Source organism: Bradysia coprophila (assembly GCF_014529535.1).
Source record: "Bradysia coprophila strain Holo2 chromosome IV unlocalized genomic scaffold, BU_Bcop_v1 contig_81, whole genome shotgun sequence".
In the NCBI taxonomy this organism is placed as follows: domain Eukaryota; kingdom Metazoa; phylum Arthropoda; class Insecta; order Diptera; family Sciaridae; genus Bradysia; species Bradysia coprophila.
The window spans coordinates 2,249,842-2,272,416 of NW_023503375.1; the positions used below are offsets into that span (position 1 = coordinate 2,249,842).

General features: G+C 35.9%; 3 protein-coding genes across 7 annotated transcripts in view; 2 read left to right on the forward strand and 1 right to left on the reverse strand.

Moving 5' to 3' along the window:
- LOC119072392 overlaps positions 1-22,340 on the forward strand; it is a 90,386-nt gene extending 68,046 nt beyond the window's left edge. For all 4 annotated transcript variants that reach the window (XM_037177603.1, XM_037177602.1, XM_037177601.1 and 1 more), the window contains 2 exons: positions 21,901-22,120; positions 22,318-22,340. In XM_037177603.1, the coding sequence (XP_037033498.1) occupies positions 21,901-22,035 (135 nt within the window). In that variant the 3' untranslated portion in view covers positions 22,036-22,120; positions 22,318-22,340. The remainder of the gene's footprint in view (positions 1-21,900; positions 22,121-22,317) is intronic.
- LOC119072388 lies at positions 12,014-16,979 on the forward strand. 2 transcript variants are annotated; one of them, XM_037177597.1, is made up of 5 exons: positions 12,014-12,690; positions 12,850-13,803; positions 13,887-14,111; positions 14,166-14,536; positions 14,596-16,979. In XM_037177597.1, exons 1-5 carry the CDS (start codon positions 12,688-12,690, stop codon positions 15,593-15,595), a joined length of 2,553 nt encoding a protein of 850 aa, XP_037033492.1. In that variant the 5' UTR covers positions 12,014-12,687; the 3' UTR covers positions 15,596-16,979. The 2 variants fall into 2 exon arrangements, with proteins under 2 accessions (XP_037033492.1, XP_037033491.1); XM_037177596.1 differs by having other exon boundaries at positions 12,014-13,803.
- LOC119072389 (septin-2-like) lies at positions 16,837-18,968 on the reverse strand. The gene is given in 8 exon segments (XM_037177598.1): positions 16,837-17,339; positions 17,405-17,542; positions 17,605-17,768; positions 17,826-18,018; positions 18,088-18,206; positions 18,271-18,607; positions 18,669-18,779; positions 18,847-18,968. Coding segments are annotated over 8 exon segments (1,245 nt in total). The 5' UTR covers positions 18,862-18,968; the 3' UTR covers positions 16,837-17,171.
- Positions 22,341-22,575: the final 235 nt, after the last annotated feature.

Genomic DNA, 22,575 nt, shown 5'->3' on the forward strand with positions numbered 1-22,575 from the left:
TTAATTTCGTTAAAATTTCTATTTATCTTTCGGCTTTGAATTCATGTAATTAGATTAATTTGCATTACAATTTTGTTTTTTTCCGTTTCGGTTTCATTAAAAATCTCCTTCAAAGTACCCAAGCACACACAAACACATTATGCAGTGAAAGTAATTTTCTCAATTTATTAAAACGAACAACAATTGATTGATTGATTATAGCGTCAGGCCGATAATAACATCGAGAAAGAAAAAATGTGTAACATGCGGAAATTGTAGTTAAAAGATTGTGGGATGCATAAGATGGTTGATTTCTATCTGCTGCGAGGTAGAAACGATGGTTTTGCTGAGATGAAAAAAAAAAAATTTACAAAAGAAAAGTACGGCAAAAGAAAAGGGAAAATGAGATGTGGTAAACAGAAGACAGTGACACCCATTTACCAATACCATTTTGATGGATTTATCGTTTTAGATAGTCTCCACTGAGTCCGGAACAATATAATTTGCATAATTTTGTGTAGGTAATTAGCTTGAAGACCGTTGCCTTTTTTAAACTCATTAATAAAGTAACCAGCAAGCCCCGCTTGTTTCAAAGTAACTTAGCAACTGGAAAATTTGACGATAAATGAAAAACATTTCAAGAGGGTAGAGTGGATGGGGCATAATCTGGGTTACTGTTGAAGTTATAGTGCTGATAAGCCTCCATAAATCTCCAATCTTATTCGATTAAAATTAGGTCTTATAATGCAGGAACCACTGAAAGAGATGTATCCAAAGTGAGGTCTTGCAATGAAAGTTCAAACCAGATATGATAAGTCTATACAAACCGAAGGAAATAGCGATTCATATAAAAAAAACTCACCTTTCCTCCGCTCCATCCAAATTTTGACCGAGTATGCTTCAATTGAGGTCTGGAACATTTTAAAGTGTTTCTCGGTAGAATTCATTTCTTTCCGCAAAAATGTGAAGTTTTAAATTCTGAACAATATTGACGAATATAACATGATCCGGACCTCAATGTGGATACAGGCCTTTCAGTGATCCCTAGACTATCACAGTAATCGTTCAGACGCAAAAACTTTATCACACTATCATTGAATCTAGTACTTCATTCTAGTCTTTGATACAAAATCTATTACTTCAATATTCGTATCATATATTTTGCTATAAGAGAACACTAACCAGAACCCATCCTATTCTTCTTGTTGTTTTGTTGTTAGCAAATGACCTTGCCGTTTCTATAACAATTTTTGTGTACTTCTGTCCATAGTGGATCCTGTCTAACATTTCATTTAATTGCATTTTAAACTCAATTAATTTTTCGCTAATTAAGCACTTCAACCTCGAATTTTAGTCTGCACTTACGATTTTCTTAGTTAATTCTTACCTATTTGCACAGCCACGAAAATGTGACCTTTACATAAAGACGTATTGAAGCTCAAAAATTGTAAATCCACACTGCCTTCGCAAAACTTATTCACCACAGAGAGCCTGTGGCTCACCTTTGCTTATTTATTTCATTCTTATTGTGAACGATTTATGTGAAGATTTTGTCTGATTTAAAAGCAGACATCAGCCCGAATTTACACTTTATCGGTAAGAACGATAAAATGAAATAAAAACAAAACTCGTTTGTTGCTCTGGATATTTTTATTTTACTGAAAATTCATTTGACTGTAACTTCTTTTTTATTGTTTTCTTCCATTTTTATTACAAAATCATTTCGAATTGTTGGAAATTTATCTGTTTTATTCAATTAATGCTCCGTCTACAGATGAAGAATTATACTTCTGTTCGTTGACTAACCTTAGACGAATAACATCCTTTCACTTTTAATAAAAAAAAAATTAAAACTGTGTAATCCGATGAATTTATTGCCTTTGTACCTTTTGTGAACAAGAACAAGAGAATCAAAAAAAAAAAATCGAATAGCAAAATACATTTAATGTTAACCGCATTATTGACCATGAATCGTGAGCGTGAACAAGCATTTTTATGGAGGAATTGAATGTTAGAGAATGTGTTTATGTTGATAGGCATGTTCTTGACGATTCTTCTTGAAAATATTTTTTTTTCCACTAAAAAAAATCTTCGTTCCTTTAATCAACCGACTTTTTTCTATTTTATTTGAATGTTCGTTTTCCCGATTTATCTGTTAACATTTCCATTATTTATTTTCTGTTCTCAATGTTACCAAAACACTATCTGAGCTAAGGTATTATACACAGTCAATAGTCATCAAATATTCACGAATCAATGAACAGAACATAAATTTATACTTGTGCTGGGTCGTTAACTAGCAGCTATGATGCATTTTATAAACGCTGGTGCATTTAAATTTCAGTACGTATTCCATTCAAGTAAAGAACACAATGACGTCTGACGTGACCTCTTAACGATGAAAGGGAAATACTTAATCGTAATAAAAGTCCGGCAACATTTATGAAGGAAAATTAACAATCACAAACGACAATATAATTGTACTTTTAAAACAACAAAATGACAACAAATTACTGCATTTAAAAATATAAAACAATCAGACGACATAAGGCATAAGCACAACTTACCTGACCCTACATAACTCACGTGATTTATATTGTAAAATTTTTGAGTTAATTTGATTTAAAGTTGCGCGACAGCAAGGGCTACCGAATTCCGTAAAGTGTGCTAAATTATGGTAATTTATAAAAAAAGCAAGAGAGTTACGAGCGAGAGTGTTACCATGAACTGTAACAAGGAATACAAAACTAATTTATTTCAATGTATTTCCATTCGGCTGTGTAATGTTTTTTTTCGCTGAAAGGCCATTGCCTTTTGCTTCTTATCCACGTATCATATTTATACCCAGTGTATCCATACCATTTAAAAACACGTAACGTCGACGTAAGGGCCACAGGTAACAAAATGCAGCAGTCTTTGAACCGTACGTACAGATAAACGATTTCTAACCGAAACGTCTGCACTCTTATGTAAAATGCATACATGAAAATAAAACGCGGAATTAAAACAAACAACTCATGAATAATTGTGTCATAAATTACGCGATGTCTTGTTGGAGTATATAGTTAAAAAGTCTTGTCTCTTCATCTCTTTTTGATCGCGTTCGTATACGAACGTGTACACAACGTTGTATATAAATGAGAGTCACTGGTAAAACAGTGTAATGTGACCTTTATTTTTACATTGAAGAAGTGAATTACATTTAGTTTTTTCTCCACTATTAAGTATAATACAGAGCAAAAGCGACTTCATTAGATTTTAATCGCAAATAACGGATTCTTAAATAATGCTCCATTACCTACTTTTATTATGATGGTCAACTGAATCGTTTCAATTGTTTGATTATAATCGTCACATCGTTCTAACCGAACCGTCTTCAAATTGTGATGGAAAAGGTTTTAATTTTCTGACATCATGAAATAAAAATGTATAAATCGGCTTACAAGTGACTGAATAAATGGTCTTTCAATTGATCTAAATTGTGATAAATAGATGGCAAAAGGGAAAATCAACGAAAACGCTTTTTTATGTCGCTGTACAGAGAGTTGGTTATCAAGTAATTATTCAGAGGCGGTAGGGAGAAAATTTCTTTAAATTAAAGTAAAATGAAAAGAAATGTTATTAATTAACCTTTAGCGAACAGTAAGAGCAGTAGCAGTAGGGTTATATCTCTGTTTCTTTTGATTGAAAGTTTTCATTAGAGTGTACCAATAATCTTTTACTTCAATCATTTTGAATGATAGTGATGGTGAGCGCATAGGGTTTGAAAACTGGTAACGAAAGACAAATAATTAATTAAATTGAATAAATAATATTTTCTGATTTGGTAGCTGTTGTGGCTCGTGGCTGTTCCGGTATAAACGTCGTTTAACAAATGACAATCTAGATTTTTATTTTCTGATTTTCTGCTAAACACGCCACACGCGTAAAGAGCATCTAAAACAATCTAGATCTTCATTTGTTAAACTAAATTCTTGTGGGAAAAATTACAAACTATATGGATGTGCGGGAAATCAGGAAAAGTAGGGAAATATGCTGTTTTGATCGCCAATAGCTACTGATCGACTTCTAAATCATAAAATATATCGAATTTCCCTTTTTTTAATTAAAAATAGCTGTCCTGACATGACTAGTAGGACATGCGCGGAGGTCACCATCGAACCCATTGGGGCGATTTCCCTTTAATGGGAGTATTGTACGAACATTAGCAGGACTGATTGATAATGTTTGTTTGTTTGTTTTTTGTTTGTTATGATTCCCGACACAGTTTCTTTTAAGGGTTTTTTTCGAGAATTTCAAGACAGTTTAAAAAAATTCGAGAAAAATAATATTTTTGTAAAAGTACCACCGTTGATGATTGCCTTATCCAATGGTCACAGTGGCCGCTTAAACAAAAAAAAACTAAGATTGGGTCCTGACTGTAGTGGGCTTTAAAAAACGTTTCCATTTGTATCCATCATCGTTTAGTATAAAAGCTCAAATATTTTTTAAAGATAAATGCATCATGGTAACATTTTAGTATTTCATTGATACTAAACTAACGTTTTATGATCAATGGAGATGTTTTCTTACAGTACCTCACAACCCTACGGCAACGATAAACGCTCAGATATCATCAGCCTTTATCTAACATAGCATATAACATTGAAGCGCACCTTTGTTACCTGGTCTAATGATAGATAATTAACAGAACTGCAAAAAGTTAAGATTCAAATGTAAACCATTGGGTAATTGTAACATCCCACGGTGATTAAAATTATTTCAAAATAATGTTTAAAAAAATGAAAGTTACATAAAGTTTCAGTTACGTTTGTTATGCGAAATCTTCAGTTCTTTTCCACTTGTTTTTTCGAGTGTGTTTATAATTATTGCATTCGGCATTTAATATTACCTGATCCATAATATCTTGTGTCGGAGTTAGGTATATTTATTATTCATTCATTATTCGTATCTCCTCACATTATCATATGAATTCTTAAACGAGATATTATTAAATCAGACGATCCATTACATAAAATTTATTTGAAATAAAAATATTTTTTGTGTAATTTTTGTAGGAAATTTAAATCATTTTATCTCTCGGTTGAATATTTTTTCTGTACGCCATCAGACCCGAGAGCACAGTGTTGCATTGCACCTTCAACAGTTGTGAGTTATTGTCTGCTGGCGTTTATACGATCCGCACTTAAGTTTCTATTTATTTATTTCTTCGTTCAAGATGACAAGGAAGGTAAATAAACAAATGGAATACAAAGTCATGCTACAATGAGAGTAGTAATATTTGTGTGTCGTCTCTAAGTTTGTCATAAAATAGCGGAATAAAATAAAACTCGAACAAAAATGTCTGTTTTATACGTACTGTACTTCGTGTTCAAGTGTTCAAGACCTTATTTGCTGCAATAAGTGTTTGATTTCAACATCGAATTGCAGTTACGTTTAATGTCTCACCGTGTGCGGTATTTAATTCTCTTTATTCTTGTATTATTACAGTCATTGTGTTGTTTCTGAATAAGTTTCATTCAATTTTAAATTACTTTAAATTATGACTAATTCACCAGTTACATCAGTGTGACGCTAATGCTATGTAAAAGATGTATCCAATCGATTTTGTGTATATTTTTCAACTGTGTGGATTGGTTTTAATAGTGAATTTTTGCATGAACCTAAGTGAACCTTGTTAAATTGATTAGCTTTGTGCATGATTGGTCGATGTGAAGAAATGGAATTTATTGCCATTTTTGTGTTACGAATCGAGAAAATTTCATTTTGGAAATCTAATCTACCAATCGATTAAGCTCTCTTATTATTACCTACTGATATGTACTATAGTTACTTCATTGATGGCTTGCAGACCATGCGTTAGAAATTTTAGTAAAATATCCATGCTCAAACTTCCACATCCAATTACCGATTGTGAAACTGTAGTCGGTATCAATAATTCATCTGTATTCTGTCGACATAAATGACAAGAGTAAACAAATAGGTCTGGCATGTTGTCTCTTATAAAGCGTATGTCATAATGGTCGAAGTAATAGATTTTGCAATAAGCATTGGGAGATATGTTAAACAATTGAAGTAATAGATTTAACGATGCGGATGTGATTAGTACGAGATGTTAAACGTTTTGAAAAGATGATTTAATGCAGCCGTTGAGTGTTTTTGTTCAGTTTCGATTTCAACATCTACCATGTAGATCTCACCAGTGTAATTTCTCTTACATTCTATTTCAATTCAATTCGTCCGGCAAAGTGCTGCGTACATTTACATTTATTTATTAAACTCAGCACAAACCGATATGATAAGCCATCATCAAGAAAATGTTATGTCATTTCTCGAGACCGCAAACGTGTCTCACGACCTGATAAATGGACGTTTTTCACAAGAATCGTACTTAATTTCATTTAATGAATAAATTGCATCACTGCACTACTAAGTCTTCTCGAAAACGCTTTGATTTCAATCATATTCCGCGTACCGTGTTCATTAAGTGGTATATATTTTGCGAGTAAACACCAAGTCCCATTATATGAACGATGCGAATATATTCGCTTCTCGGGTAACGTAACTTTTAACCACATTATCGCTGATGTTTTATGCGAATAAGTTAATTTGTTTTAGAAGCTCCTTAAACGTAAAGTTGCTGTTGCATATTTTGCCATACATGAAATTGAAACGAGATGATGTGGTTAAATTGCAACCTTGGTTACGGTGATTGAAGGTAATGAATTTTGTTGCTGAAATTGTGGTAAAATTGAGAGGGTAGAACACAAGTTGTACTTTGAACTCACTTCAAAATTCATAATTTACATTAGCAATTTATTACGAAGTGTAATTTAAACTATGCGAGCTAAGAACTGCGCATCGTCATCAGTCAATGGACATAATGACAATAAGATGTGAGAAGATCGAAAAAATTTCGCCATAGGACCTAGTACATTATCGCACGTGACTGATACATACTGAAGTCCTGTTGCTACTCTTTAGAGTAGACATGGAAATGAAGTGTTTCAATGTACTTAATCTCGAAATTTGGCCGCATAGTCCACCTGCAATTCACACTGCAAGCGTTTTGGTCGTCAACTTGTAAAGGTTTTTAGTATATTTTGCCCTAGAGTAACATTTAAAATTGAAAAGTCCAAGTTCAGTGGGCAAAAATTTGTAAATTGGTGCCCTTTTATCTCTAACAGCAATTAATGATTCAGTCTTACGATGGACGCTGATCTATTGTGCTGATAAGACAATCCTTTTTCCAGTTACCAGTGGAAAAACGGAAATCTTATCATGGTCAAACCAATAAATCTGTTTCTGCTTCTTATGTAGTTTAGGACTACTTTTTCTTGCTTGATACGAAATCTTTTCCATCGGAGCTTTTTGACCTAGCTGATCCGACTCAGCGAAGTCTTAAGAAAATTTTAAGACAAAAAAAATATTTTCAAAAATGTTCTATGCTTTGCCCAAGACGATTTTTTGAAAATCTTCTAGTTTTTGGAGGTATCGACACTCTAAATGCTTTCTTGTCTATGCCAAAAGCTATTGTGCGACAAAATTTAAACTCATTTTGTGGAAAAATCTGCAATAGAAACCTCTCACAAATAAAAATATCGGAAACCTGCTAAACTTTTTTGCCCAGAAAAGTATTTTCCTCACAAAAAGGATGTGTCTTCTGGGTTTGTTTCTTGGAGTAAACCCTGTATTTTATGCTAGGACCGTTTTACCAACAATTCACTTTTTGGCATAGACAAGAAAGCCTTTAGAGTGTCGATACCTCGAAAAACTAGAAGATTTTCAAAAAATCGTTTTGGGCAAAGCATAGAACCTTTTTGAAAATATTTTTTTTTGTCCTAAAATTGCTTTAGACTTTGTTGAGTCTGATCAGCTAGGTCCAGAAGCTCGGATGGAAAATATTCAAAAATCGATCGACCCTACTAGACAGATTGGCATGTTTCTTCAACTTTGTCGATAACCGAATTGTCTCCCTATGCTTCCACTGATGCATTTTTTTGCAAGAAGTATGGAATTCATTTAAATGAAATTCATAAATTGTTTCTGCGGAACATATTATGGTGAAAAGTCGGTTATCGTAAAACAAAAAATTTTATAATTAGAAAACCTCATTCTCAAAATATAATTAAATTCTCTTCTCAACCTGAAAAATTTTCGAAACATTTTTGTTTCCATGAGCATTATATGCTAATTGTGTGTACACTCGGAAATGTAGCACAAACGAATGAAAAAATAATAATTTCTTCTCATATTTCATTTGAAAATAAAGAAAAATTGTTTGAAAGAAAAATAATTATTTTGCGTTTCAATGGCTCAATGTCTCTCTGTAACCAAATACACCGACCAACTTATTCGGAAAAACTAATTATTAAAAAAAAATTGCCGGGGTACACCGTACACGTAATTACCGTTGGATAAGTTCATCCAGCCTTGTACATCAATTTTAGCAATAATATTATTCACAGACACTAACCATGTGTCGAGATGGTTGAGTGTTCTTTATTAAACTCAGATATTTACATCAATCAATCACCATCTTCTTTGCATAATTTGTTTGCACACATATGCTCTTGAGCTATTGGTTTCTTCAAAACGCCTCGCAATCGGTAAACGTGAAAATTCCTCACAGTCACTTTAATTTGAAAGACGAAACTTTTAAACGCATTAACAATGTCGTATTAACATCACCACCGCCAGGTCTCCGATCGTTGGTGTGGATCTATTAACATTCCCGTCAAGTTCATTGAACCGACATTGTCTGAACACTACTCCCTATCTCGGATTCAACAGACACTGTAAATTGAGTTAAATGCCTTAAATTGTTGTCATAATCAAACCAAAACATAATAAATGAAATTGTGCGCAGCTAAAATTTACCGTATCATTCATAAGATTGGCATATTAATGTGTTCACATATTTTTTATCACTGGAACTGTTTCCGGACCTTGTTTCCGCTTCAGATGTATGTTTTCATGTATACAAAAACTTCCGATAACATTTTCAATTTAGTGATATCAAGCGAGAAGTGAGAAATATATAAATGCAATTTCAAATGGGCGGGTGGGCGGTATGTGTATGTACATTGTATGATGCTAGTGAAATCGACTTTGCACGGGGAGACAATTTTTCATTTTATTTAATTGAAGAAAATGTGGCTGTGGATGTTGATGTTGAAAATGTTAGGGAAATGGTTTTAAACAAAAATCAATATTTAATGTGCGTACGTGCAGCAAACACTTGAGGCATTTACTTGAGGTATAATTTTTCATTTTTACAATTCTGCAGAAACAATACTCTGTCAAGAAGAAAAAGCTTAATCACGGACAGAAATGTTTCCTTATACCGATCCCGCGACTTTTAGCTTAACTGAAAAATATGTCACAATAACCATAAGCTTTCGCAGTCGCTTTCTCGAAATTTTTTATCGTCAGACGACGGACTTTTCCGTTTCTGCACTACTTGATAATCATTTTGGAACAACATGCGTTCGGATTAAAGTCTATTTTGTTTGCTTCTAATGAAGATGAAAAGAAGACTAATGAAAATGTGTGCCTGTAATTTCTTATATTACTTCCACTCCTTTAAAAATACATTTGATTCAGATAATTCACGCGTAACTTCTTCACTGTGATTTGTATATGAAGTCATTGTGCAGCCGGTAAGCTAATTTAATGATCAAATTTTCTAGTTTAGCAGATTGACGCAAAATCTTTTACTTCATTAGTTTCGTTGTAATGGCTAATATTAGTTGTAGCTCATCGTTTTATTTTTTTCGTTGCGGTCAACAACAAGTAACGTAGCCGTTAGTCCCTACATTTTTGAAACCAGGTCACGGCAGAGTAAAATCAACCAGGCAGGAGCGGTTCATTTTCGAAACGTCAAATAAGGGACCTGATACACTGTATGAAAATGAACTCAAATGAACACTGATATAAATTGAAAAATTATTAGAAGAGGCCGTGCCTGGTTTTTTTACGTTGCGATTTGGCACCGGACCGAATGCAACACTGGAACTCACCCACAGCGCGAGGCTATTAATACTAAACCGAGTCAAAAAACAAACAAACAGAGCAAACAGCTCTTCGCTTACCCAACTTGATCTGATCACGTGAAGTGAAAAATAGTGAAGCAAAGATGCTGTTTCGACCTCGGGATTCATTGGCGGTCAGCGACTAGCGTGATCTAGTCATCAACGTTGCGATTTGGCAACGGACTAAATGCAACACTAGAACTCACCCACATCGCAAGGCTATTAGACTAAAACAGAAGATAAGTTCACAAACAAAGCCAACGCTTTTCCCTTTCCCAGGGCTCACGTTTAGTGAATGAATTGAGAAGAGGAAGGCTGTTTCGACCTCGAGAACTAGCGGCGGTTCAAAAGTCAGAGTGGACTGACTATCTTCAGTTGTTTCCACAAGACAGCAGTAAATTTCCGGTTGAATAAATATTTGAAAATTTACATAGACAAATGCTATCATCTGATGGAAAGTTTGGACATGAGAGTAATGCCACTTCGTAAAAACCCGAAGCGTGGCAGACAAGAGTCAAAACATTCAGCAAAAACAGTCACTGGCACTCTACTTACTCACTCATCATCACAGAAAACCATTGACAGCCGATTCACTCGTTCATCCGTTCGTTCATTGGAACACAGAAATCAAAAAATTGATCCAGAACTCTAGGTCCGACTTCAAATCCGGTACAAAATGGTATGCTTCGGTAATCTGGAACTCATTCGTACCAAGCAGGAATACTGAATTCTCAGCAAGCGACCATAGCATTTGATTTACTCGATTCAAGCGCGGTTGAAGCAAAATTGATCGAAAAACAATGGAAAAATGAAAATATCGCCTGACTTTGAAATTGTCCTTTGGCAGAATTTTCTTGAGCTAACAGACCAACAGGAAGTGAAAATTTGACCCGACTCTTGAATCGTTCTTTGCCATTGTTTCTTCCCGGCTTTTCATTGTCGACTTTTGACTTCGTCAACATCCGCACTTGTACCTGCATCTAAGGTATTTGTAATGAAGGTGTTAGTGTAGTGACCCATTATTTTGGGTAAAGTCTTTAAGTGGTACAGTGTTACCTCAAAATAAGGTATGCCGCGTCGTTCACGGATGTGCAATGTTACCCGCTCTTTTTATAAAGAGCAAGGAATGTTATGCACCCATCCTTCACTGAGAACAAGGTATGTAGTGTTGCTCATTCATTTCAGAACAGAGCGCGTTGCGTTACCTGTCTTTTTTCAAAAAGAACGAGGTATGTTGTGTTACCCACACCCATCCTCATACAGAACAAGGTATGTAACGAGAGTACAGTGGCATGCAAGAGTAGTGTGGTTCATATGTGGCAAAAAAAGAGAAAAAAGAGAAATAAACGAACCCAACTAAACTAGACTCACACCAAACTTGGGAAAGTTCTTTCCATGCATTGAGGCAACGCACTGTGCTTTGATTGAGGCCTTCTTCTTCTCAATTCATTCACTAAACGTGAGGCCTGGGAAAGGGAAAAGCGTTGGCTTTGTTTGTGAACTTATTTTCTGTTTAAGTCTAATAGCCTTGCGCTGTGGGTGAGTTCTAGTTAAAAAACGTAAAAAAACTTGGCAATAAATGCCCTTTCAAATGGCAATAAATTTCCTTTCAAAAAAAATTATTCGCAAAATATATAGGGCTACTAGATTATTCCGGTCTCTAGTCAAATATGCGCTCCTGTCTGGTTAACTTTACTCTGTCGTAAACAAAGTGCATTCATTCAGGGCTAAAATTAGTTTTAACTAACTTTAGCCGTGAATGACGGTCATCAGTTCACCAGAATTATTATCGAATCTATTACTTAATTTGAACGAAATACTTTCAAAACATGCAAAATCTTTTACTTTACTAGTGAGGTAATGTGGCCTTTCCCTCACTAGTGAGGACCCTTTCCCTCGCTCGTAAAGTAAAACGCCATACTTTACACGTGAAATAATTTGATATCTCGTATCACGATGAGTAAAAGTACCTCGGGCTGAAGCCCTCGGATACTTTTACTCATCTGAATACGAGATATCAAATTACTACACTGGTATAGTAATTTACTATTACTTCATTAGTCTCATTATTATACATTTGACTATAAAAGATGGCAAAGGCGTAAGGTCGTCGCTTTTTTATCCTGTCTGGCAATAACAGATGACTATCATGCTTATCATGACTATCATGCATTAGGGGCCGTTCATAAATTACGTAACGCTAAAGACCGGGGGGGGGGGTTTGGTGAAACGTTACACCCTGTGACAGGGGGGAGGGGGGGGGGGGGTAAGACAGTAGCGTTACGTCACACAACAGATTTCATACAAAGAATGCCTGTGAGCAAAATCTAGATTTAAATATTTGGTTTTTATAAAAAAATCAAATTGAGAAGCGCTCAAAAATTGATAAGTTGGTACATTATTTTTTAAATAGGTGGAGCCCAAATTTTGACAGAAAGGTCATCACATATCAAACTGTCTATATTGTCAAAACAAAACCAAAACAATCGTGTAATGTACGTGTTTTTTTGTGTTTACGGTAAGAAAAATATAAATTTCTGAAGAAATTTGAGTTTTTATTTGATTCGAATCGTTAAATTATGTGAAAATTTACATTAGAAAGTTAATTACAATTAATTCTTTGCGTACTCTAAAATATAAAATCAACGAACACGACAAAAATTGCATTTCGACAATGGTAAAATATGATGAGGATTGTGATTTGTGTGCGACTTTGTTTTGTCTGTCTTTATCAATGTTTACGTCGATGTTCCGTGCTCTTGTCGTTTATTGTGTTTTTGTTTTTTCTTTTGCAAATATTCACCAAAAACCGAATTTCTTTTTTTTCTTCAAAAAGCATCGTAAACAACAACTTTACCAGAAGCTTGTTAGCGAATACAAGGCAGCACATAACAATTTAAGTCACAACCAATGCGATATCGAAATTTCTAAGTTTTGGTGTTCAATTAAGAACGATTCGAACTGGGAAAATTTGGTGCAATTAGAAATAAAAAAATGGAAACTAAAATGTGAAGAAATTTCTTTGAAAAGAAACCGTGTCTGGAGTACATTCTTTACGAAAAAGATTGAAAAGCAACCGGCCAACAAACCATCAACTTTAGTCAGCAGTTCGATCGAAAACACGCGAGACGAATCGACTGCAATTGTTGTTCCAACCGAAGATTTACTACAAACATCAGCTACTAGTTCGGTCGAAAACACACAAGCCACGGTGATCAACACACAAGACAAATCGAGCGGGTCTGATGTCCAAACAGAAGCCTCGCTACAAACATCAACTGCCAGCTCGGTTCAAGACAAAGTCGGAAAATCGAAAAAACCAGCTAGAGTCACTGCTTCATTTCCAGCACCGCGACAGGATCAATTAAAATTAGAAATTGCAAACCTGAACAATGAAATCGTGTTCTTGGCGAACAAAAAATCGAGTGGCTTTGCTTCAGATGAAGAACTTGAGCGGTTAAAAAAATTAAAATTGGATTTGGCTGAACAGCAAGCAAAACTAAAAATAAAAATTCGGGGTCAAGCTCGACAGCAACGAAAAAGACAGCACGATCGGGACGTTTTAGCTGAAATCCGGATGAACCATCCAGAAGTTGTTGAAAAGTTTGGTTCTAAGAAGCGTAAGGCTGGAAGGCCACGAATTGAAGAAACACAATCTGAATTGCTCAATGCCTTAGTGGATATAGCGACATACGGATGTGGTGCTGACCAAAAACGAAGGTCAAATATGATGCGGTCGATCCACACACTCGATGAATTAACAGCTGAACTGAATTCCCAAGGTTTTCAGGTTCGTAAATTGTTCCGATAATTCCTTATTAAATTCTCATCAATTTTCATAATTTTTTATCAAAATTCTACAAATTTAATTAGGTTAAAAGAGGTGCTGTATATTTAAGACTTCTTCCAAGGAATTCCTCTACCATTGAGGGAAAAAGACACATAACAACCGTTCCGGTTAAACTTGTTCGAGCAACCAATGACCTACACAAACAGCATGTAGATACAAAATTCTGTAAAGCAAGTATCAGCTATTTGGAAGAAGTAGCCTCAGTCCTTGGTCCGAAAGAGGTGTTATGGTTAAGCCAAGATGACAAGGTACAAATTTAGAAATAAATCGATAGATTGTCTATACGACGATTTCTGACACAGGCCCGAGTTCCGATTGGCAAGACAGCTGCCAACAAACAAACTCCACTGGTTATGCATCTAGAATACCGTGTTCAGTTGCCCGATCATGACTGGATTGTTGCCGAGAAACACAAGCTGATTCCGTCGGTATATGCCTTCATTGAAATCGATACTGACAAAGTCGGAAACAAGAAAGCGGTTACATATTCAGGGCCAACCTACATCTCAATAAGAAGTGCAAAGCACTGCAGCAGCACTGCTTATTCCCATGCAAAGGACATGGCAACTCTAATGGATTTAGAAGAGTTTGAAACTTTTTGCAAAGATGATTCGGGAGAGTTTAAGCCAATTATTATCATAACTACTGACGGTGGTCCAGACGAAAACCCGCGGTATTTTTTTTGTTTTTTTCATTCTCAGGATTTTCACCAAAATAGTTCTCAATATTCAGGTATGAAAAAAGGATCGATTGTGCGATCGCAGAGTTTAAAAAGTTCAACGCTGACGCGATTTTCATAGCAACAAACGCGCCTGGGCGAAGCGCTTTCAACAGAGTTGAAAGGCGCATGGCTCCACTGAGTCGTGATCTTGCTGGAATGATAATTGATCATCAACAATTAGGCGCTCATTTAAACGAAAAAGGAGAAACAATTGACGTAGAACTAGAAAAAAAGAACTTTGAAGCTGCAGGAAAGTTATTGGCTGAAATTTGGTCTGAAACAGTAATTGATAAGCATCCAACCATCGCTTCATACGTGCCACCAGAAGAAAGTGAAATATGCCCGGGTGAAAAAGTAACAGAATTGTGGAAAAGTGCTCATGTCAGAGAAGGCCACTACTTTCTACAAATCGTAAAATGCAAGGATCGTACTTGTTGTAGTGCGCCCAGAAGTAGCATTTTCAATCTCATTGATCAGTTCATTCCGGCTCCAATGTGCATGGCTACAAGAACGAAACTCGATGACAATAGTGATTTAAATGATGAATTCGCGTCCTTGTTTCTTCGATTAAATCTTAAGGATGACAAATTTAGAGTTGGAATTAGACAAGAAGTGCCATTCGACATATGTTGTCCTTCGTTGAAGGATGTTATTCAGTCAAGAACGTGTGAATGTGGCATTCAGCATGCGAGTAAAAAAAGTCTCAACAAGCACATTAAGTCGTGCTTACATATTAAGCGTCGTAAAACAAGTACACAGCCGAAAAAAACTTCGGTGGCTACGCCTCCGAGACCGGTGACCCGGCCGAAACGTTTAGCGGCTATTAGGCAAGGCGAGAAAATGATCGTTTGGTCGTCGCGACTAAATGCGGAGCATGTTGATTGGTTCGACGAAGAAGACGACGACATTGCCATGTCGGATATTGTGTTACCGATTCGTGAAAACAATCAAGATGTTATTCCAATAGTCGACATCGAAACAAAAATGACGTCACAGTGGACGGAAATTTAAATAAAGATTTAAAACACTGTTTTTAAAAATTTTGTTTTTCTATGAGGTGCGTTACGTGACAACCCGGGGGGGGGGGGTCCGAGCTTGCGTTACGCTAGCGTTACAGGGGGGAGGGGGGGGGGTCTGAAAAAGGTCATATTTAGCGTTACGTAATTTATGAACGGCCCCTTAGTACAGATTTTTTATGATGAATTAGGTACAACGGGTACAACCATTACAACTGTTATAATTGTCACAACTTTATGGACTTATTCTATTAACCAAATTTAACCTGGATTTTGTAATTCGGTATTTTGAAGCATCTAGATTTTGAGGTTTCCGGATTCTGAGGCTTCCGGATTTTGAAGCCTCCGGATTTTTTTGTCTGGATTTTGTAATTCCGGATTTTAGTTCTCCGGATTTTGTAGGGGAGCCGAGAAAATAAGGTTAATCACACCACACGCATGAACAATCAAGTCTTTGTCGTCGCATTAAGAATCAAGTCTTTGTCGTGACATCTAATTGACAGGCTAACTTGTAGAAGGAAAAATCATTTTAACCCCAATGCAAATGCAATACCTAATTGCTAATTTGTAGAACGAAATATAGTTGTGTACCTGTTTTACTTATAAAATTCTTGAAAATTGCACATCGATGAAACTTGGTGCTATACCAAAACAACGGTAAAACATTTTTTAACTTTTTTTATTTTTGTATGTTCTACTAGACCCTCTAGATGCCGTACAGAGTGAGAACTCTGCAAAAGCATCAGTAGATTTTTTTTGGTTCGGACCCACAATCCAGCTACTTCGTTTAGCTAGAAAATTTTTAAAAAAGCAGCGGTGCAAGCTTTTTAGAATTATTTAAAAAAAAAAACTTTTTGCTGATTATTATTGCTAGTGTGGTAGGTCGGAATCCGGAATCTCTAAAAATAAAAATTGAAATCGACACACCCTAATGGTATTCAGTGGACAAACGGAAATCACTCGCTTTTATCGGCGAAAGAAAACACATTTCACATTTATAATATATAGAATGATGTATTTGGTCTGTAAAGTCCGAGTAGAAATTAGAGACGATCAAAATTTGAGTCCAATATTTTCTCTTTGGTAAAACAACATCTACGATCCATATGTACTCGATGCATAGTTCGAAAATATAGTCACATTCGGTTGATAGGACTCAACACGTTGTTTGTGATTTGTAGGAATCAAAATAAGAATTTTTCATTGTTAGGCAACTTAAACTCGTAACACTATGTCTATAGGTAAAAAGAACTCTTTAATACTTGAATAAAATTCTTAAAAAAAGAAAGAAAAAAAAATTGTTTTAAAAAATAGATTTTGTGTAGTAGGTCGCACTCTAATTTGTATGTTAGTTCTCTTACAACTAAAATGTTTGTTTTAAAACGAAAATCAATCCAGTGACACTAATATGCACATGACAGACAACTTATTGCGTTTGATCAATATATTGGAAATGCAAACAAATGAACCGGTGGTCGGTTGATGCTGAAAAAGCCAGTGATCGAGAGATTTGAATTTCTAAGTTTTTTTTTTGTTTCTCCTTCTCATTTGCGCTCAATCAACATTTTCGTCTATTTCTTGTTCTTCTTTCCTAACGTTAGAGTGTGATGTGACGCCGTCATTTGTGCTTTGCGTCGACTGAATTCAACGAAATCCTCTTCCAATTTCTTGCGCGATTCCTCCAGTTTTCGTTTGTCTTCGGCATGGTCTTTTTTGAGCTTATCGAATTTGGCGTGGAGCTGAAAAAGATGACCAAATTTTGAAGTTGGACTTAGTCTCGAACGAGCCTTTCAAACACACAAACCTCTTTCTCATTCTCCTTGAGTTCGGCTTCCTTTTCCTTGACACGCAACACAAACATTTGTCGCATCTCGTCCTCTTTCCCTTGTAGTTCAGCCATATGATTGGATCGTTTGGCCTCGAATGTTTGTTGGAATGAAACCTGAATTGAGTGAGAAGACAGTTCGATTACTAATTTCCGGAGCACCCAGACGAATGACTTACGGGTTTGTTGTCGCTATCAACATCGGTAAAGCCCATTTGTTCGAGTCGCTTCTGACGATACAGTTCATAGTGACGGGTGTGTGTCTTTTCACGCATGTCTTACATATTGGTGCGAATCAACATTTCCCGCAGTTTCACGAAGTCGCAATGAGCTTCGTTGTCGACTGAAAGGAGACTGAAATTTGTACCGAGAACATTCACCAAATGTCATATGAAATCACCTTGTACCGTTCCCCATGGATATTGTCGAGCACGAACGGTTTTGTTACCAAGACGAACGAACTCGGTAGATCCGACGACAGCAAACGGAACGTGGGTGTTCATAGAAACGTTGACTTCGGCGACGGTTTCATCATCGGTGGGAAATTGATAGATCTGTACGCCATTGGTCGACAGTTCTTGATTAATTTTGGCCTGAGGATTCGAAAGAAAGACGAGACTGTATTCGTGTATGATCAGCACACGCGCTCATAACCAAATCACCTTGAATCGTTGCAGTTCCGTCTTGGAAATTGTATCCGCCTTAGCAATGATTGGAATTATGTTAACTTTGGTGTCCAGTTTCTTCATACAAACCAAGTCCAACGATTTGAGTCCATGACCTACAGTCGTCAGAAATCAAATTGAAAATCGTTCAACTGAACCGCACACCATCATTTTCCTCACCTGTTGGACATATAAAGTACAGACAGATATGAATGCGACTATCGTGGCACGTTGACAACGACCGTTTAATTTTCAATTCTTCCTGCAAATACGATTCGAACTGCGAGTCGATGTAATCGACAACCGCCTTAAACGAATCGTCCTTGTTGATTTGGTCGCCGTATCCAACCGTATCGCAAATGGTCAACTTCAAACGGACACTTTTCTCTTGCAACTGATACGTGTGCGATTTGAGCTTAACATTGGGCAGTGTATGCGGACTGGGCTGAGACTCAAAGCTTGTATTGAATAACGTATCCATCAGAGTGCTTTTGCCAAGACCAGTTTCGCCGATACACTATTTAAATGAATCGTTAGGATTGTAGGTCAGATAGTCATCGGTAAAAAGCTTATCTCACCATTATGTTGAACACGAATCCGTTTTGAACACTCTTGTTCACTAGTTGATTCGGCAAACTATCGAAGCCAACATGGCCCGATAGTTTCATGCTCCGCAACGATTGATCGTTCTGGAAATTAAATAATTTGTTCAGAATATTTGAATGCTGTAATTGTCCGCTAATATAACAAATGTACCACCAAAGCTGGCATTTCGCGACTGAAATTGTTCTAACGTTTCTTGGAATTTCTTAAAAATAAAAAAAGACAAAAAACGAATTGTTTTACGGTCGCTACTAGACTGAAAGAATTCGATGCAATGACTTGACGTGGACTCAACAAAATCTAAAAAAAAAATATTTTCCTGTCTAAACAACTCAAGAATGTAGGCCTTCATTTGTATTCAAAGTTGATTGGTATCGTAATTGCTGTACATATAATTAAAAAAATATGTTACGCTGGATCAATGTGTTTTCATAAAGAGCCGTATTTGTCGTTGCAGCCATTTCGGTCATAACGCTATATTCTTTAAATGTTTCAAAGACAAGAATGTAAGACACGCGCAACATGTAAAGTCAATCATCTTTAAAGAAATCGTATTTTTAGAACGAAGAAAAAGGCACAATGAATTCTCCAGTGAATGAGACATTCCATGAATGGAAATGACTCAGACCCTTGTAGAGGTATATATGATATTAACAGTGCGACGGTCGACGCAAACATTTTTCGTAAACAAATCGTTCCATATGCAAAAAAAATTGATTGAGCTGAAAGTATGTTGATTCGTTTTGCATCATTAATCACAACAGTGGACAATAAAACACAAAAAATTGAGTTCAGTCAATTTAAACAGAACGGCAATACATATACAACAAAAAAAAAAATCATAAACATTTTTTTTCCTGCTGCAATGTAACGCCCAATTCGACAAACAATAACCGCACAAATACAGACAAATTCCCGAATCCTTTGCATCCATTTTATTGTCCAGTGCATTATGAATCGGATTTGAACGGAATTGGCGTAATAGATCATTGTCAATGTCGTTTGAGATGTCAAATGAGCTGTCATTTTCACAAAGCTAACCAAAATGTTACAAAAATTTATATGGAGCTGTCATTGTTTGAGGTTAGCTTTGTGAAATTGACAACTCATTTGACACTATTTTGAGAGAAGAACAGTTACTTGACACTGATCTATTGCAACCGGATTTTATTTATTATTTACGAATTTTTACTCACTTTTGAAATTTCAACGTCAGCTGCAGCCATTGTTGATGAAACGGTTGAAACAGAAAAACAGAACGGTTGCATTCGTCGACTCTGTTCATTTTATTTTCGTAATTTTTGGTGAATAAGAAATTATGCAGGGTTGGACACAGAACCAAGGCTGTATACTTTGGGGAGGTCACGCAGATACAGATACGCGGGTTACACACCACAGTTGATGATAAAATGGCCGATTTCATACAAAAATTCACCTACTCTGATGATTCTCGTCGTCTTGATGATGTGGTGAATTTTTTGTATATGTAAAGTGATCAGAAGTGGTGTGTTCCCGCGTATCTAATAAAATAGCGGTCTGCGTGACCTCCCCAAAGTATACAGCCTTGCACAGAACGTCTTACATTTGTTCCATCGTACGGTAAAAACGATTTTTGATAAGCCGAAAACGAACGAGAGCATCCACATAACCATAACGCTTTTGTGAACATTTTGTCAACAATAATTTTTCGGTTATGTCTCTATGGATGACGCTTTGACAGCTGAAATAACCTTGGGACATACCTACACTTCATTTTCATTATACGGTACTCGTCAACATAACCCCAATTTAGTTGTCGATGAGTTGTCATTAACCTCAATTAATTGATAAGTGCAATTCGCTCGTTCGATTCATTCGACATGTATGCCAATGAAAGTAAACTCTATAGGTATGGTCTAATGTCAAAATGTGTATGGAGCGGAGGAAATAACGATTTCATATAAAGAAACTTACCTCTCAATGATTTTCCTTGAAAGGTGAGTTTGTTTATATGAAATCGCTATTTCCTCCGGTTTGTATGGACAGGACATACCATACCTGGTTTTTACATTCATTAATGTATGTCATCTGGGATCTGAAAATAATGTATAGGTAAGCAAGCGTACCGTATCGTCCGACACTAAATCTTGTACTTCGTTAGTTTTACATACGGTCTGCTATAAGAGTACCCTAGGCGAGAACAATGAGTTCATTGTTGTTGTCAAAGACAGATGATTATATTTTTTTATGCGACGCGACAGAGGACCGAAAATGATGGCATTTTTCTCGGATTTTCGTCCCTTTGAATGACAAGTTGAAGTTGTATACTCTTTTGATGTGGTCGATTTGAGGTAATTTAGTAATTTTGCTTGTAGACGTGACTTCTCGTTCGGGCTACAACTCGAGAAATTATCTAAAATTAATCGTTCAAAACCAGGTACATAAATAACTAATTCACGCATACACGTTTTGATTAATCTAATTTTCGCCACTTAAAAGGCTACGAGAATATGATATTTGGTTGAAGCTTTGTTTGATGACAGCTCAGAGGAAAAAATGTCTATTTCCCATTGTTTTGACAAGCTGTCACCTTTGTTTTTGTATTGAATAATTTTGTAACAATTATGGAATTTTCTAGTTTCTTTCCTCTGTAGACGAATAACTATTATAAAATCATGTGACCGGGGAAACTTTAATATATCCACTGCTAGACAATACTGCAATACTCGTTCTGAGTATTATTGAAAGAGTTGCAGAAAGATGTCAACAAATTGTGACTGGGCCATTGTACCCAAAGTATATTTAAACACTGAAGGTACCGCAGATCCGCAAACACACGCCAAACGCGGATCCCTGCACAAACCGTACTAACTTATTGACCATGAAAATTCTCATTTACACGTGTCTGTCGATAATATTCATGAAACAATTCACTTTATATTACACCGCCAGCAGAGATATGTACTTACCTCTTTTGTTGAAATCATATACCTTCTCCAAAACTCAACAAAATATTTTCGAATTGTTGTGTTGCACATTCTGTTTTTCACCGCCATACCATCTGTCAATGTGACTAGCAATAATTTTAGACATTTTTGTAGAAAAAAATCTTAGTTTTTATCGACAATTCAGTTACAAATATCCAGGCAATCGCATACAAAGTACGTGAACGAATCGAAATAATTTGAAATAAATTTGTTATCATTACCGCAAATCGCCTCTGTTTAGAAATGTCTCAACCAATGGATGAACAAACAACACCACAGAAATTATTTGGAGGATGTGAGGGTCCTGATGCTATGTATGTTAAGCTTATATCATCAGATGGACACGAATTTATTGTTAAGCGTGAGCATGCATTGACATCGGGCACCATAAAGGCTATGCTGTCCGGTCCCGGCCAATTTGCTGAAAATGAAGCCAACGAAGTGAATTTTAGGGAAATTCCGTAAGTTTTGTTTCTCAATAAAATTCATTTTTTTTTTCTTTTCAATTGTATTGGTGATGATTGTGTTGCAATCGTTGAGTGACAATTTAATTTATATGCGGCGGAGAAAATTTAGTTTTTTTTTGTTGTTTATTGTTCGGTTCAGAGAAAGGTCAACAACAAGTTCAATGTCAACTTTTTCTTTTTATTTCGTACAGATCTCATGTGTTGAAGAAAGTCTGCATGTACTTCACATATAAGGTGCGCTACACAAACAGCTCTACCGAAATTCCAGAATTTCCAATTGCACCCGAAATCGCCTTGGAATTGCTGATGGCCGCTAATTTTTTGGACTGTTAATTTTGTCATCAAATTGGAAAAAACTCAAAACAAAAACAAAAAAAATCCCCCAAGAATGCTGTGGTGTATAATATTTTATTAAATTAATTTTTCTTTTTATTAATTATTTTCTCGTT

Coding starts and splice junctions, on each gene's coding strand:
- LOC119072388 (XM_037177596.1), top strand. CDS start 12,688: ATGGTAAAATATGATGAGGATTGTGATTTGTGTGCGACTTTGTTTTGT. Junction 13,804..13,886: donor TGAATTCCCAAGGTTTTCAG/GTTCGTAAATTG, acceptor AAATTTAATTAG/GTTAAAAGAGGTGCTGTATA. Junction 14,112..14,165: donor GGTTAAGCCAAGATGACAAG/GTACAAATTTAG, acceptor TTTCTGACACAG/GCCCGAGTTCCGATTGGCAA.